Below are 16,688 nucleotides of genomic sequence, written 5' to 3'. Positions count from 1 at the left end.
GAGAAGGAGAGCCAGCTTCTTCAGGAATCCCTTCAAATACGCCCGACAGCTGTCGGAGGATAAAAAGAGTGGGGAGATGGAAGCCACCAAAGAGGAGTCAGACCAGTACATCAGGAGCCAGTGCAGTAATCCAGCAAGGAAAACTTCTCTTGGGTCACCAGGGTGTGTTCCATGTCCTGTTCCTCCAATCGTCCAGTTTGACACCTCCACCACCCATCGCCCCCCACAAGCTAAGTGAAGTCAGAGAAGTCATCAAAAAAGCAAGGTCAGTGTCAGTGCCAGGTCTGAATGGAATTCCTTGCAAGCTCTATAAAAACTGTTCTCCTGAGCTAAAGATCCTGTGGAAACTAATGAGAACTGCCCTTGGAAAACCAGCACATCCCATCAGAGTGGAAACGAGCCATGGCAGTGTTCATCCCCAAAGAGCAAAACACCAGTTCAGGAGCATTACACTGCTGAACGTCGAGGGGAGAATCTTCTTCTCTGTCGCGGCTAAGAGGATGACCAGCTACCTCATGGACAATGGATACATCAACACCAGCTGCCAGAAAGCAGAAGTTCCAGGCTTCCCGGGATGTGTGGAGTATGCATCATCAATATGGGACCAGGTCCAACGAGCCAGGCGTGAGAAAGGTGACCTATAGGTCTTGTGGCTGGATCTTGCAAATGCCTGTGGATCTGTGCCTCACCAGCTCATTAACTTTGCAAAAGCATTATTTTACATCCCCCACTGCATTAGAGGCCTGTTTTCTGATTACTTCAGTGACCTCCAAATGGGCTTCTCTTTTCAAGAGTTTACAAAGGGGTGGCAACACTTTCAGTACACTCCTCCAATTGAATATTCTGATTTACTACGTTATTATCCAAATCATTAATATAGATGACAATCAACAGCTGATCCAGCACTGATCCCTGCTGCACACTACTAGTCACAGGCCTCCTGTCAGAGACACAATCATCTACTACAACTCTCTGGCTTCTCCCATCAAGCCAATGTTGAATCCAATGTACTACTTCATCCTGAATGCCAAGCGGCTGAAACTTCTTAACCAGCCTCCCTTGCAGAACCTTATCAATGCCTTGTGGACAATAACTACTGCCTTTCCTTCATCAATTTTCCTGTTAACCTTCTCAAAAAACTCTATAAGTTTGGTTAGACATGACTTATCACACTCAAACTCATGTTAACTATTCCTAATCAGGCTCTGCCTATTCAAATCCTTATACTGTACTGTAAATCCTGTCCTTTAGAATACTTTCCAATAATTTACCAACTACTGATATCAGGTTCAAAGGTCTATAATTTCCTGGTTTATTCTTAGGACCTTTCTTGAACAATGAAACAATATTAGCTATTCTCCAGTCCTCTGGCAATTCACCCTTGGCTAGGGATGTTTTAGATACCTCAGTCAGGGTGCTTACGTTTTCTACACTAGCCTCCCACAAGGTCCAAGGCAACACCTTGTCAGGCCCTGTGAACATAACCACCATAATTTGTCTTAAGCCAGCAAGCACCTACTCTTCAGTTATCCAGATATGGTCCATCACTTCATTACTGTTTTGCCTCAGTTCTAGAGGCTCTGAATAAATACAGATGCCAAATTCCATTTTAGATTTCCCCCGTCTCTTTTAGCTCCATGCACAGATGACTGCACTGATCTTCAAGTGAACAAATTTTGTTCCTTACTATCCTTTTGCTCTCCATGTCTCTGTAGAAACCTTTGGGATTCTCTTTCACCTTATCTGCTGAAGCAATTCCATGCCTTCTTTTTGCCCTCCTGATTTCTGTTGCATTTCTTATAATTGTCTAGCACCTTATTTGTTCCTTCCTGTCCACACTGGCTGCACACCTCTTGTTCTTCCTAACCAGAGCCTCAAACCCAACCAAATCCAAAGTTCCCTAAACCTGTTCACCTTGTCTTTAATAGGAACATATAATATTTCACTTTTGCAGGCCTCCCATTTACCAAGCACCCTTTGCCAGAAAATAACATTTCCCAATCCACTCCTGCCATCAAAATTAAACTTCAAACATTTGAGGCCATCAAAGTTGCTTTTCTCCAATTTAAAATCTCAACCTGAGGACCAGTCCTATCCTTCCCCATAGTTATCATGAAACTAATGGAATTATGATCTCTAGATTCTAAGTGTTCCCTTGCACAGAATTCTGTCACCTACCCTGTCTCATTCTCTAAATGGAGATCCAGCATCACACTCTCTCTAGTTGGGAACTCTATATATTGACTAAGGAAACTTTCCTGAACATATTTGACAAACTCTATCCCATCCAGTCCTGCTACAGTATAGGGGTCCCAGTGAATCCGTGAAAAGTTAAAATAATATTCTATCACAACCTTACGTTTCTTGAAACTGTCTGCCATCTCGCTATGAATGTACCTCTAAATGCTGCTGCCTATTGCTTGGTCTGTTGTATAAAACCCAGTGACGTGGTTATCCCTTTCTCAGTCCTCACCCTTTCTCATACCCACATCACCTCAGCAGATGAGCCCTCACTTTAAGCACCGCCATGATATTTTCCCTGACCATCTAGTACTGCCATTCTTTCCCTTTTAGTCCCTCCTTTTCTATCTTGTCTGAAAAAAAAAGAACCTCAAATCATCAGGGTTACTGGAGGTCTCCATGTCTTTCCACATCCTGCAAGAGGAGCACTCCCACCGCCTTGAATGTTACTCTTACTACTGTAACTGGGAGGGAGGGATAACTAGGAAGGGAGGAAGGAAGGAAGGAATTTACCGACAGTTTACCCTAGTTTTTGCTACCTCTCTTGGAAGCCTGCTGAGCCAAAGCCTCAGCTTTCCACTCTAACACTGGCCCACTCACATTATGGCCCTTCCCACAATGGTTGGTCTTTATCATCCTAATCTCTTTATAGGCCCTTGCCAAATGCCTAATAACCTAAAATATTCCAATCTCCACAAAAGTCCTGACAAGTCCCGCTCACTTTTTAAATCTTGTATTTACTCACAACAAACAAAAGCCTGCGCGATCTCACGCTCCACCTGTAGGTTTGTCTCTCCAATTGCATATACTTGAATACTTCTTCTCACTAAGTCTTCCTTACACACAGTAGAACGTTAACTGAATACCTCAGAAGACTACTGCTTATGTGGATAACTGCCAAATACATTTATTAAAGTTAAAACATACAGGGAATTCTGCTTAAATTATTGGCTTAGCTGGGGTCTGTGGAAGTTAGAAATTAACCTCCAATTTCTCTCCACTAAGCTTCAATGTGAATTGGACCTGGAATAAAAAAATCTTTGCTGCTGCTGCTGACTTCACATCAGATCTCCTTGGACTTCTTCTCTTTCTCAGTTCAGGTGGACTGCTCAACTGGAATGAGATATAGTAGGTCAAGAAACGTACTTTCCAAATTTGACCTGAAGGGATAAAATTTAACCACTTTTGCCTCAAGCTCCAATAGTTAAACACATAATCAAATAAAACCCACAGGATATATATTTAAAAGTGAAAGGTTTGACATCATGAATAGCTGCCGTTCATATAACTTAAGTTAGGAGAAAATCTGTTCTAAAGAAAGTGGAGTGATTTTGCCAACTTTATGAACCCAACAGAAAAGAACCAATAAACTTGTACATTAAGTTTTAGTTTTGTTGCAATTAATAGCACAATATCTAAGATTTATTGATCACAACTAATTTATAAGGCGATACACACAAAACGCTGGAGCTCAGCAGATCAGGCAGCATTGACCCTCTCCATAGATGTTGCCTAACCTGCTGATTTCCTCCAGCATTTCATGCATTGCTCTAGATTTCCAGCATCTTCAGAATCTCTTTTGTTTAAAATTCACAAAACACCTTCTTTATAAAAAAGAAAAGATTTCAATGTGACATAAGGTACATGTAAAACTGAGATAAGAGATCTTGTTCTAGATTAGGCTGAAAAATAGCCATTGGATTGGTAGAGAACTGTAGTGTGAACACATGGATCAACTTGGAAGCCAGATGCAGATGCATTTGATGTCTTGCTTTGCCTTTGGACATTGTCCAGGGTACTCAATAATGTCCTGAGCTAAAGATCCAAATAGTCTTTTAATCTGATTGCTGAAGTGTACACCAGCCATGGCTGACTTACTTATTATAGCTTGATTCATTTCAATGGATCCATTGAATATCAGAGAATGTATGTATACCGAATACAGACTGAAATTCTTACTCTTCACAGACATCCACAAAACAGAAGAAAACCCCCAAAGAATGAATTGCAGAAAAACGTTAGAGCTCCAAAGTCACGCCCCGTGTGCAAAGTATCAAACCTCCCCCTGCCCCAGCTTGTTCCAGTGAAAAGCATCAGCCCCCACCCACCACCCACCATTAGCAGATCCTCCAAAGAGACCATGATCTAGAGTCCAGCAAAGACCACTCTTTATCCCAGCATGCGACATCCCACAGACTCTCTCTCTCTCACTAATGAGGGGGAGGGAGGCATCACTCTTTTAGCACCAAGAAGGGAGGCAAACAGCTTGCCATATCAACGTTACAGTCTGCAGCATCACTTTATTCTGAGTTCCCCTGACTCGAGAATCAGCAGCAAACTCTCTCTCATGAGAGGGAGAAGGGGGGAGAGGTTGGAGAGAGGGGGCAGAGAGGGGGGAAGAGAGGGGGTAGAGATGGAGGAGAGGAGAAGAGAGGGGAGGAGAAGAGGGAGGAGAGGGGAAGAGAGGGGAGGAGAAGGGGAGGGGGAAGAGGGAGAGGGGGAGAGGGGGAGAGGGAGAGGGAGGGAGAGGGAGAGGGAGAGGGAGAGAGATCACTCATGCAGATGTCTCTAACAGCCCATTGTCTTGAGGTTCCAATCTCCTGTGACACTTCAATCGGCAACACGAGTGAGTAATCGGGTCATCTATAGGACTGTAGGAAAGCATAGCTAAGTTTTCCTTTATTTGTTTATAATTCAATGTCCTTTATATTTTAATTAAGTAGTAATTTATTATGTATTAAATGCATTTGTTAATTTAAAACTTTTAACTTCATAATTATTAAAATACATTTTAACTGCTATTAAAAGTAGGCCCTTCAGATGCTGTCTCTAACATACTGACTGCCTACCACTCATGACCTGATACAGTAATGGGACCAGTGGCAGAAAGGAGATCTTAAGGTCACTGGCATCAGACACTAGTTTGTTGGCAGTGACCTGGAGCACAGAGGCCGAATGAAGTGGATGGAGCTCAGGAATCAGGCCAAGGATGAAAAGTAGAACCTGAAACTTCCCTGGAGAGGAGAGTTGAAAGCAAATTCAGTCGAACTGGATGTCCAAGTTCTCCCACACTCATTGCACTTGTCCGCCACATTGTCATCTCTTCACTTGCCAGAAGTGCATTTATTTTTTAAAAAAATCATCATAAAGCTGGCAACTTTGGACAATTGAACAGGATGGTTTTAAGTTGCTGTCATGGGAGAGATACCTGCCAATGAAACATAATGTAACATAGGTTTAAAAAAGCAAACTCACTGCCTCACCATGACTAGTGCCAATCTGATAGTGGTTCTATGATCACATTGGCACACATGTATCAGATGGCCTTGTGGGCATAAAGAAAATAAAGGATACTATTTATGTTAAGGGTGATTGTTAACTTGGTGTTAAGTTAATCCATTAACTTCTTGAAAGGTTAAATTTTTGGTTGTTCACAGACATTGGCAGGTATCCCTTTCATGATAGCAACTCAAACCCATCCTGTTCAATTGTCTGAAGATGCCAGCTTTAAGATGCTTTTTAAAAAAATGCATGCCCTGGTGTTGGCAACGTAAAGCTGGGTTATGACTGAAGGCCCGAATTGTGACTGTTATTGTACAGAAATAGTAGTGAGTGTTTGGAAATAAAAGTATTCTAAAAATACTAGTAAGATTTTCAACCACAATGAAGGTGAGAGGAGAAAAGGTTTAAAAGGAACATGAAGGGCAGAGTCTTTTCACGTTGAGTGGTGTGCATATTGGATGAGCACGCAGAGAAAGTAGGTGAGGCAGGCACAAGGACAACATTTAAATGACATTTATTTAAGTACATGGATAGGAGAGGTTTAGAGGGATAGGCATAAAATGCAGGCAGTGGGACTAGTATTGATGGATTCCTTTGGTCAGTACGGATGAGATGGGGCACTGGCTTTGATCCTATGTGTTTTACTCAGTGACACTATGAATTTTCCAATTATGTTTACTCTATCTATGCAGTGGTGAATGTTGTAGTTTGTGAAAGGAATTAGCTCACTCTTCTCTTCACCCTATATTTTGAAATGGGAATGAATAACTCCAGGGGAAATCAACTGAAACCCATTTGTTCCATGTAAGGTTGTTAATTTTGTTGTAAATATTCCTCTCCTATTGTTTTAATTTAAAAAAGATTTTTTAACAATTTCCCATTCAGCATATCCTGTTAAACCACTAACAGATTTTCTAAGAGATGCTGCAGATGCCGGAAATCTTGAGCAACAAACACTAAGTGCTGGAGGAACTTAGCAGGTCATGCGGAACCTAAGGAGATGAATAAAGAGTCAACATTTTGGGCTGCAACACTTAGGACTAGAAATGAAGGGGCAGAAGCTAGAGTAAGAAGGTGGGGGGAGGGGTACAAGCTGGAAGGTGATATGTGAAACCAAGTGTGGAGCAAGGTGGGGAAGGGGGCATGAAGTAAGAAGCTGGGAGATAATAGGTGGAAGAAATAAAGGACTGAATAAGAATAAATCTGATTGGAGAGGGCAGTGAACCTTGGAAAAAAGTGTAGGAGGGAGGGGCACCAGAGGGCTGTGATCAGCAGGTGAGGAGAAGGGTTGAGAGGGGAACTAGAATGGGGAATAGGAAGAGAAAAAATGGAGAGGGGGATGCATGGTTTCCAAGCATTCATTATTTTATTCTGTAGTAGTTAGGAAAAAAAACTCTTTTCTTTATTGTCTATTCTTTTCCCTGCACAATGAAGGAGAATTGCTTAGCCTTCCATAATCTGTTCTCTAACCTGCAGGAGAATGCATTTGCTGGGTTTCTGCTTTCTATTTTTAAAATTCATGTCTGCCATTGAATAGACAGTTTGAAAAGAGTCTCCTTGCCACTTGATCTAAATCCTTGAACTTTCTATTGAACAACCTGAGCATGTATCATTACCAGAATAACTGTACCAGCTTTAGACAGTAGCTCACTGCCAGCTTATCAAGGTCAGTTTGGTATGGCATTTAGCAATATTCACATCCCTTAAACTGATAAATAATAACTTTACATATAATTAAATTAGTGAATGTCCATGAACCAGTCTAACTTTGTAAGCAAATTTCCACTTCATACATTATTATATTGCATATTTCCTATGAAATAGGGACACAGATGTTGAACATTTTATCAAGTCAATGCTGGCTCTCAGAATAATTGAATCCTATTCCCCCACTTCTTTCCCTATTATCTACGCTCTCATATATGCCCACTAACATCCCCCTGATTTTCCAATCATCCACCTACATTAGGCATAATTTATAGTAGCCAATCAACAAAACAATGAGAGGAAACCAGTACATCTGGGAGGAACCCAGAGCATCACACGGTCACAGTGAGTGTATGTAAACTCCACGCAGATTGCACTTGAAGTCAGCATCAAACTCAATCTCTGAAGTTTTGAGACAATTACATTAACTTCTGTGTCATTACGCAGACCATGTTGTCTCTCTGAGCCATGCTACTTCTTACTTACTTCTCTTTCATGTGTTGATAAATTCTACTTTGATTCTCCTACTGCCTACCCTTATAATATCCAATAATGTCACTTGGCTAAAATAGCTTGGATTGGTTAATGTCATATAGATTAATGATTAAGCTACTGTCTCATCGTTGGTGTTCATTACATCCTGAGTCATTAGGCAGACATGTTGTGATGGTGTAAGACAGAGTGCTAAAATTGATAATTAATGTCCAGTTATAAATTCTAGGATTTAATTGCTTGGCAGCATTAATTCTAAAACTTGAAAGCTTTATTCTTGTTTGATTGTTTCTAAATTCACATAAAATGATTTAATAATTCTGAAGTAGAAGGTGAATAATAAAACATCCCTATATATGTAACATTCACATGGCACAGCAACATTTCATGATGAATGGTGTTGATGTAATGAATTAAAAGATCTCAGAATATTTTTGAACTATTTTGTGCAGACTTTAGGCTTTTGACATCAGTAGGTAATCAGCCCTGTGATGATGTTTGTTGAGGTCATCTGCTGAAGAATTTCATCGCAGACACAAATTAGCATGCAACATTTTGCTATGTGCAATTTCTCGATCATAATATTTTTCATTTCAGTCCTAGGCACTTTTATTTCTCTTACTTCTATTTAATTAATATAATTTCACCTGAAGTATTTAATATTCATGGTTTACAATATTCTTCAAAGCTGCAACACATTTACACATTTAAGGTACTTGTGTATTATCTTCAAGCTCTATGAATTCTATTTAAACATTTGCTCCACCAAAGGCCCTTTCACCTATCACACATTCATTGAATTATTAGATAGTAATTTTAACTAATCAGCACATGACTGATTTCTCTAAATTTCTTTTAATAATTGGCTAATATTTTTGAGTAATCAAGTTGTATGCACTGATAGAAACTCTGTACATCCAGAATCTAATTATTCTGACATGTCTATGGTTCAGCATCTGGCTCACCAGGATGCTGTTTACAGAATTCCTTTTAAACTCAGAAGGATCATATTTTCTATACTCCCTTTAAATTCACTGAAGTCCTGCTTCTAACACTCCCTTTAAACTCACTAGATTCTGGTTTCCTATGCTCCCTTTAAACTCAATGTGTTTGATGAAAAATTTATTATGTTGCCATTTAACATCCAAAAATAAAATGCGTTCATGGATTAATAGGCCTAATATTCAATAGTTCTAAAAATCTACTGTCCATTACTAAGATTCTCAGTGTGCAGGATTATTGGAATTTAAACACAATATACAGTATTTCTACCATGTCAAGGAAGTGCATTATGCACTTCAATAGTTATTCTACCACATTATTTGGCAATGTAGATAAACCTTATTCAAAAGAATGGTCTTTTTCTTTCCTGTGTGACCTAAGGGAAAATTAATGCTTAACTGTGGCTACGTAATTTACATCTCTTTTAGTAAAAGTGCTAAATTCTTCAGTACACCACTTTCAGCACATCTCCAATCACAGAAACACTTGTCATTCGAACAACTCTTATATCATAATCAGAATCTTTTCTAAGTAACCTGTTGTGAAACTCCTTTTCTGAAGTATTCTTAAAATATATTTTTATTTTTTATTTTACTTAGCGATGCAGCATAGTAACCGGTTCTCCCAGCCCAATGAACTGCTCAAATACAAGCATATGACCAATTAACCTACAAACTTGTATGTCTTTGGAATGTAGGAGGAAACTCACACCATGACAGGAAGGACATACAAACTCCTTACAGTCAGCGTCAGGACAGAATCTGGGTCACTGGCTCATTAATAATATTATGCTAACTGCTATGCTACTGTGCTGCTCCTAATATGTATTTTACTCATTTCCTTTGATAGATTTTAAAAACGAGCAAGTCATAAATGACATGCATTTAACAAGCTATATTTATAACTTTAAATCCTGTCATGTATTCTATACACTATTTTAATATTGTATTTTTAACTTATGATGGAACAGGTGCCTAACAAGGACAGCCTAGGGCAAGCCCAAAGTCGGACTCCGTGCTTATTCCCTACAAAACACTAAATCAGCTGACACTGTCCTGGTGCCCTAATGCATCTCACTAGAAACTTTCTTTTAAACCTTAAAATTAAGATTTGTTGAGATTTGAAGATAAATGTAAGATAATGTGCTTTAGAATTCTTTTGTCCTTTGTTTTTAATAAGAAAATTAAATGAAGTCCTCCATTAAAATAAAAACAGAGTTGCTCACAAATTAAGCTGCTAAGCATTTCTTCATACAATATAATATTCAAGTCAGCTGGTAATATGATTTCACACAGATCCTAAAAAGGACATTACTACTTTTCATACTTTCCATCTTCTTCTTTGGTTGTTCCTCAAGATCAATAATGTCTTATTTCCATTGTTGATTAATGGTGTCAGAATGGGAAATACAAACTGTTCCACAGATTGTGGCTGACAAAAAGGGTGGATGAGTTGTATGTGATGTGATTCGTCCTTTCTGCCCTTAAGGCAGGGTTTCCATATGTCGCTAATGCAATGATTCAAGGTTCTGAATTCCATCACTTCTCCATTTTAAACCTTTGAATGCCAAGATTCCCAGGAGTCAGTACAGGTGATTCATACCATCAAAAAGGCTTTGCGCTCATCCCTGTCTGTCTGGGCACGTCTGCCTTTAACAGAATAGTACCTGTTTCAGGAGTCTTCTTTCATTGACATGAATAACTTGGCTAATGGAGTTGGCTAAGTGTAACAAGGGCCTCACTAGTTACGCACTGGCTTAGGAGAGGACACTCACATTGGTCTGCTTATTTGAACACAACAAGTTGAACATTAGCTGGACCATAAGTAACAGATTTGAATGTGGATGCTTTGCTGCTGAGTTACGATACATAGATTTGAGAATTTATGGATGGTTGGAGAGAAATTTAGTACTGAAGGGGTGGAGCTGTCAGTTACAGATGATGTTGATTGTGCAGCAGTAGATTAGAATTCATTTTCTCCCTTGCCTAGATTTTTCGACATTGCCCAATGCATGGAAGGATTCTGCAGAGACAGTATTGATAATATTTTTTCCAATGCCTTGAAGTACATGATGCTGGGAGTCTAGGTCTGAAAAGCATTGAGGAGGGCATAAATCATCGCTGCCCAGTAAATTAAAATGCTGAGGTCTTGATCTTGAGATATGCCTTTCCTTGGTGAAGTAACGAATGCACATAAAACACTTTGAATAAGAGTTTTGCACATTAGAATGTCATTATAATAGTGGGATGCCCTCAAACTGAACAAAAAAAAATAAAAATTATGAATGATGCAGGAAGTATGGCAGGGATAGTACCAAATTGCAAGTGGAATACAAACAGAAAATGTTTTAGAAAATCAGTATGTCTGGCAGCATCAGTGGTGAAAAAGGTTATTGTTTTGGACAATGACTTTTTTTCTTCTGAAGCAAAACACCATTGAAATAGGCAGTACATGAAACATTGACCCGAAACACATTAATATTTATTTCATGACAGACACTCTCTGATTCGCAGAGTATCCCCAGCAATTTTTATCCTTATTTCCAAAATCTGCAGATTTGTTTGCTTTCCAATTGCAGAGAAATATTGTGGAAAGTAAACTACCTAGTACTTTATGATAGTAATTTATACCGTAGTACTTTATTTCTGAAGATTGCTTAACCTCCCAGTTAGTTTACCCTTCGAGTGTGTTGGAAAGTAAGCAGTAAAAATAAGTCCATTGAACTATAAGGCAGTGATTATAGTTACACTTCAATGTGGCACTATTCTGCCACATTATTAGAACAAAGCAGAAAAAATATCTAGTTTGACTCTTTGTACTTTTCTGCACCATCTGCATTACAATTGACTATATATTTTTGCCTCCCCAGGATTTTATTTGATCAGCACTGAAGCTCTTAACTAAATGTCTCAAGGTTCACAAAAACAAGTACAGATGTTGGAGAACTGAAATAAAAATAGAAAATGCTGGAACTACTCAGCAGGTCAGGCAGCATGTGTGGAATGAGAAATGGTTAATGCTTCAACTCTGGGACCCTTCTTTGGAAAGATGGTATCCTCTTTTTTGCAGCCGGAGAAAAAAATGAGAGGCCATAACTAGAGCAAAAGAGATATCTTTGTTAAGTTCAGAACAAACCCGATGAGAGATATCTTTTTAAGGAGTTAGTTAATACCAGCGGTAGAAGCAATGTATTGGAAAGCAGACATTCGTGGAGCTCTCAAACGTGAGAAAATCTGCAGAAGCTGGAAATGGAAATCTGCCTGAGGCTCACTTAAGGACAGTTGAGGAAAATATTGGAATTGTAATGAAAATGTTATATGGAGCATTTTATGTTATAAACTTCACTAGACCAAACTGTGTGATAGTTTGATTTAGTTTAATATCCTCATACTGAAGCATTTATTTGTGTCTTTTACAAATTTCTATGCAATTTACACAGCCCACAACTTGTAATATTGTTTATGGGTGCTATACTGCAAATGGTAGCCATGGGAAAGGCCCATTGCTCACAATGTCAGTGTTGTGGGCTATGTGCTGTGTATTACAATTTTGTAATATTGTTATTAAACTGCAAATAGTGGTCTTGAGAAATGCGCATTGTTTAAAATGTCAGCACTATAAATTACTAATATTTATTTATAAGTTCACCGTCATGTAGCGTCAGCTGATCCCATTAATTTGACATTAATTATTTTGTAGTTTGTTGTCTGATAGATGATCTCTCAATAATTTTGATGATCCAAACTCATTTTCCGTTAAAGATTTTTACTCTTCTGTCATATTGATGCTGCATATTGCTATAGTGTATTTCCCGCAGTATTGCCCTATGTTTTTCTCCGATATTTCAAGTACAAGAGCCTGTTTTTGTTTACTCATTGACATACTAATCGAGTCAGAGAGATCGGGACTCCAGGACACAATATGCGTCTTAAAAAATAGGAGTCAAGTATAAGAACATGAGTATAGATTAAACATGATAATTAACCACAGCAGAAGCTAAGAACCAACAGCAGGTCTGATCCATGTTGGTCAACAAGCTGCAATATGCCAAGCAGACAACCCAATGTAGCTCACCTGACTTAAACCTAGATATAAGACCATAAGGCATAGGAGCAGAATTAGGCCATTCAGCCCATCGAGTCTGCTCCACCATTTCGTCATGGCTAATCCCAGATCCCATTCAACCCCATACACCTACCCGCTTACCATATTCCTTGATGCCCTGATCAATCAAGTATCTATCAACTTCTGTATAAATATACCTAGGGACTTGGCCTGTACCGCAGTCTGTGGCAGAACTTTCCACAGATGCACTACTCTGGCTAAAAAAAAAACTCTCCTTACTTCTATTATAAAAAGTTGTCCTCAGTTTTGAGGCTGTGCCCTCTAGTTCTGGATACCACCAACCATCCTCTCCACATCCACTTTATCTAGTCCTTTCAACGTACAGTAGGTTTCAGTGAAACCCACACTCATTCTTCTAAATTCCAGAGTGCAGACCCAAAGCTGCCAAATGCTCCTCATGAGTTAACCCCTTCATTCCTGGAATCATCCACATGAGCCTCCTCTGGGTTCTCTAAGTATATTGTGGCTCTTTAGCAAACAGATAAAAGGAAGATCATGATTGTGCATAGGTTGAGAATGGTGGCAGGCCCATTTTTTCTGTATGCTCTGGAGCAGTTCCCTTGTAGTGCCTTTCTTGACAACTGATCTTGGTTGGACCTAGTTCCATTCTTACTGATGGAAACAATGGATATGTACACATCATGGTTAACCATAAGTGATCATTTTTGCTTTAAGAACAAAATTTGATTATTGAAATAACTCCACCATGGGAAATGGCCATATATTTGCAGCAGATCCACTTCAAAATGGTGCCATCTGGAAACGGTAGTTAAAGCCATTAACCCTATCTTGTCCCATTCACTTCAGGCCATGCCATGCAGGATAAGATCCACAGGAATCTGAGAATACTGGTATAAATAAGGAGTGAAAGCAAACATTCCTGTTTTCAGGCTGCATGCATTAGTGATATTATTTCTTCTATATTAATTGCTTCTTTACTTTTATTAGTTTCCTTTTATTAGTTTGTTCTGCTTCTGTGAATTTCACACTTCAGTGAAGACACAGTCTCTCTTGATTCTCCTTGTTAAATATTAACAAAAGTGACTGTGGATCTTGGGGATAAAGTACCAGATTTCAATCATGATCATTAAACTTGGCAAAATTCTTTTGCACCACATGAATGAAACACAAGCTGCATCAAAATCCAAAATTTTGGCTTGCGGTCAAAAGTTTGAAGGCTGCACAGTAGAACACATTTATCAGTTCTGAAGACAAAGCTTACTCTGCGAGGCCTCAGCATGGATAACTGGCCACTTGAGAATCAAGATATTAGTTAAAGATTCTGCTGAAGTTAAATGTGCACACTACCTAATTGAATTTACTTTGGGGTGTGAAATACTGTGTTTCGTTTGATAGCATCTCATAATCCTATTTATTGTTAAGTTTTATGGATCACGTTTACTTCTTCACCAGAAATTAGGAAAAGGAAACCTGTGTTTTAAATGGACACTGTTACCCTTGCTTGCAAACATCCTGACAAAGCTGATTGACAGAATGATGTCAGGAACATTAATGATGGATTCTAAGTTAAGTTAGATTCCTGCCAAAATTCAGGGAATGCTCAACTCCCCCAACAGATCACTTTTAATATTTTCAATTTAATTTAGTGCTAAAATCAATTTGAATTTCATAGTGATCAGATATGAAAAGTACATTGTAATTTAGACAAATCTTTTCACAGATAGCTTTGTTAAAAACCTGTAAGTTCTATCTGCCTATCCTGCCATTTGTTATTCTCTCCTTTTCCCTCTTTTTCTATATTCTTCTGTGTAAAAATGATACTTTTTCCTTATGACTGAACAGCTAATTCAACATTGTACTACTTAAAATATAGGATATACTTCCTTGGGCTTAATCTAACTATTGCTAGTGCCACTACCTATGTTGGACAAGTTGCCTAACATCATATTTGACTATTCATAACTAATGGCCATTTCTAACAGCATGAAGTTTTGAGGATTTATTTGAGGATATATTTATGACTATCGGACCTGTTTCCTTCTTGCTGTCCACAACTGACCTATAGTTGGATAAGCAAAATCAGCTTTAGGAAACAACGTTTGAAAAAATATTACACTGTGATCTATGCTACAGTGCAAATCAATAGCCAAAAAGGTACATTAGCAGCACACCATTTGCACTGAGACTATTCAAGTACTCCATGGTAAGGAACTGTCTCTTTGAACAACCTAGGCAGTAGGAAATGTCATGTTAATGGACTTCTTAAGTTCTATTCCAAGTGAAAGAAACAACACTGGTGGGTTCAAAATTTTACATGTGCTATTTTCCATGCCATATTTAGCACATTTTGTATAAATTACTATGTTCAATCCTTTAAAAATGAGAGCTGTATGATAAATTAGAATCTCATAAGCAGAGAACCTTGGTGTCTGTGCTAAACAGGATATTAAAAATAGCATGAGAAAGGAATGAAACTCAGAAACGCAGTGTTTGATAATAATACGCATCCCTAGAAAATTCAATGGTACTGCAGTTAAAATGCTCCTGTCACAGTTCAGTGATTGTGATTTCTCAGTCCTAGCCCTGGGTGACTATTGAACCTCCCAATATGTGAAAAATAAGCTTTGCCAGAAACCAGCTGGCCAGCTTGGTGGGACATCCCACCTCAAGGAAACGTGACAAGTAATTTACATACTATGGAAAGTGAGTCTGTATCTTAATGAGAAACAAGGTCTGTGGCCCTTTCACTCACCCTCGTCATCACTGAGATCTGAAATTCATCAAGGGCAAATGAGGTTAATAAGACAAAAGTCACAGAAAATCTAAATAAAGTGTGCATTGGTGGTGAAAGTTATATCTAAATTTTAACTAAACAAAGTAATTTTGCAACTGGTTATTTGTCAAAAGTACAAGGATGATGAGTGGATGTATTCTAACCACAATAAAATATCTGTAGTTTTGAGTTATTATGTATAAAAGGTGGTAATTTAGAGCAGCATTCTGAAATGTTGGTGAAAGCAAACTAATTAAAAAAGACTGTTTTACTGTATTGACATTTAATATCTTAGTCACACTAGGGGTAAAGAAAAAAGGCTCGGTGACAAACCCAATAATTTCTTAATTCTGAATTGAAACAATTTTGTTTGGTTTGCATTGATGAGGCACACATTGTAACATTAGGATGTTTCAAGCCAATGATCTACTTTTGAAGTGTAGTGATCGTTGTAATGTAGAAAACACAACAACCAACTTCTTCACAGTAAATTGGCGCAACGTACAATATGGATTGGTTGGATCGTTATGTGTAATACCAACTGAATGATAAACTTTGGCCAGGAATAATCTGATACCCTGATCTTCTTTACAAATATTGTCATGGGATATTTTCCAGTCATGCTAAAGTTAAATGTCATCTGAAAGGTAGGATCCACATTAATCCACAAACCTAGATTGGGTACATTGAAGATGAGAAACAGAAAGCAAACATACATAGGTCGATGATATGAAATGCAAATTCCTAATCTGATCAAGGTCAGTCACTAAATTTCTCTGCGTACAACACTGCATACTTAGGTTGCAAATGTGATTGAGTCTACTAATTGCCTAAATCAGATCCCTTATGTTTATTCTTTAATGAAGGTAAGTTACACCATGTAATCATATAATGAGTTTTGTTATTTGGCACTTACTTGTTGATCCAGAGTTTAAATCAGAATTGCCATCTTGAAGTAATGAGTGATTGAAGAAAATAAACTTGTCTCGTTTTTCCACTTCATGAACATAATGCTGTTGTACCCATTTGACCTAAATGAAAGAATCAATTCCAAACTTTAGGACACATTGGAAATATATTATGATACTACTTCACTTAAGGCTTA

General features: G+C 38.4%; 1 protein-coding gene across 2 annotated transcripts in view; it reads right to left on the bottom strand.

Moving 5' to 3' along the window:
• LOC140726749 (PC3-like endoprotease variant B) overlaps positions 1-16,688 on the bottom strand; it is a 753,656-nt gene that overhangs the window by 448,464 nt on the left and 288,504 nt on the right. For both annotated transcript variants that reach the window (XM_073043532.1, XM_073043531.1), the window contains exon 4: positions 16,500-16,614. In XM_073043532.1, the coding sequence (XP_072899633.1) occupies positions 16,500-16,614 (115 nt within the window). The remainder of the gene's footprint in view (positions 1-16,499; positions 16,615-16,688) is intronic.

This window comes from Hemitrygon akajei, chromosome 4 (genome assembly GCF_048418815.1).
Source record: "Hemitrygon akajei chromosome 4, sHemAka1.3, whole genome shotgun sequence".
Lineage (NCBI taxonomy): Eukaryota > Metazoa > Chordata > Chondrichthyes > Myliobatiformes > Dasyatidae > Hemitrygon > Hemitrygon akajei.
Note: the sequence above shows the minus strand (reverse complement) of the source record. Positions and strands in the feature narration are given on the sequence as shown.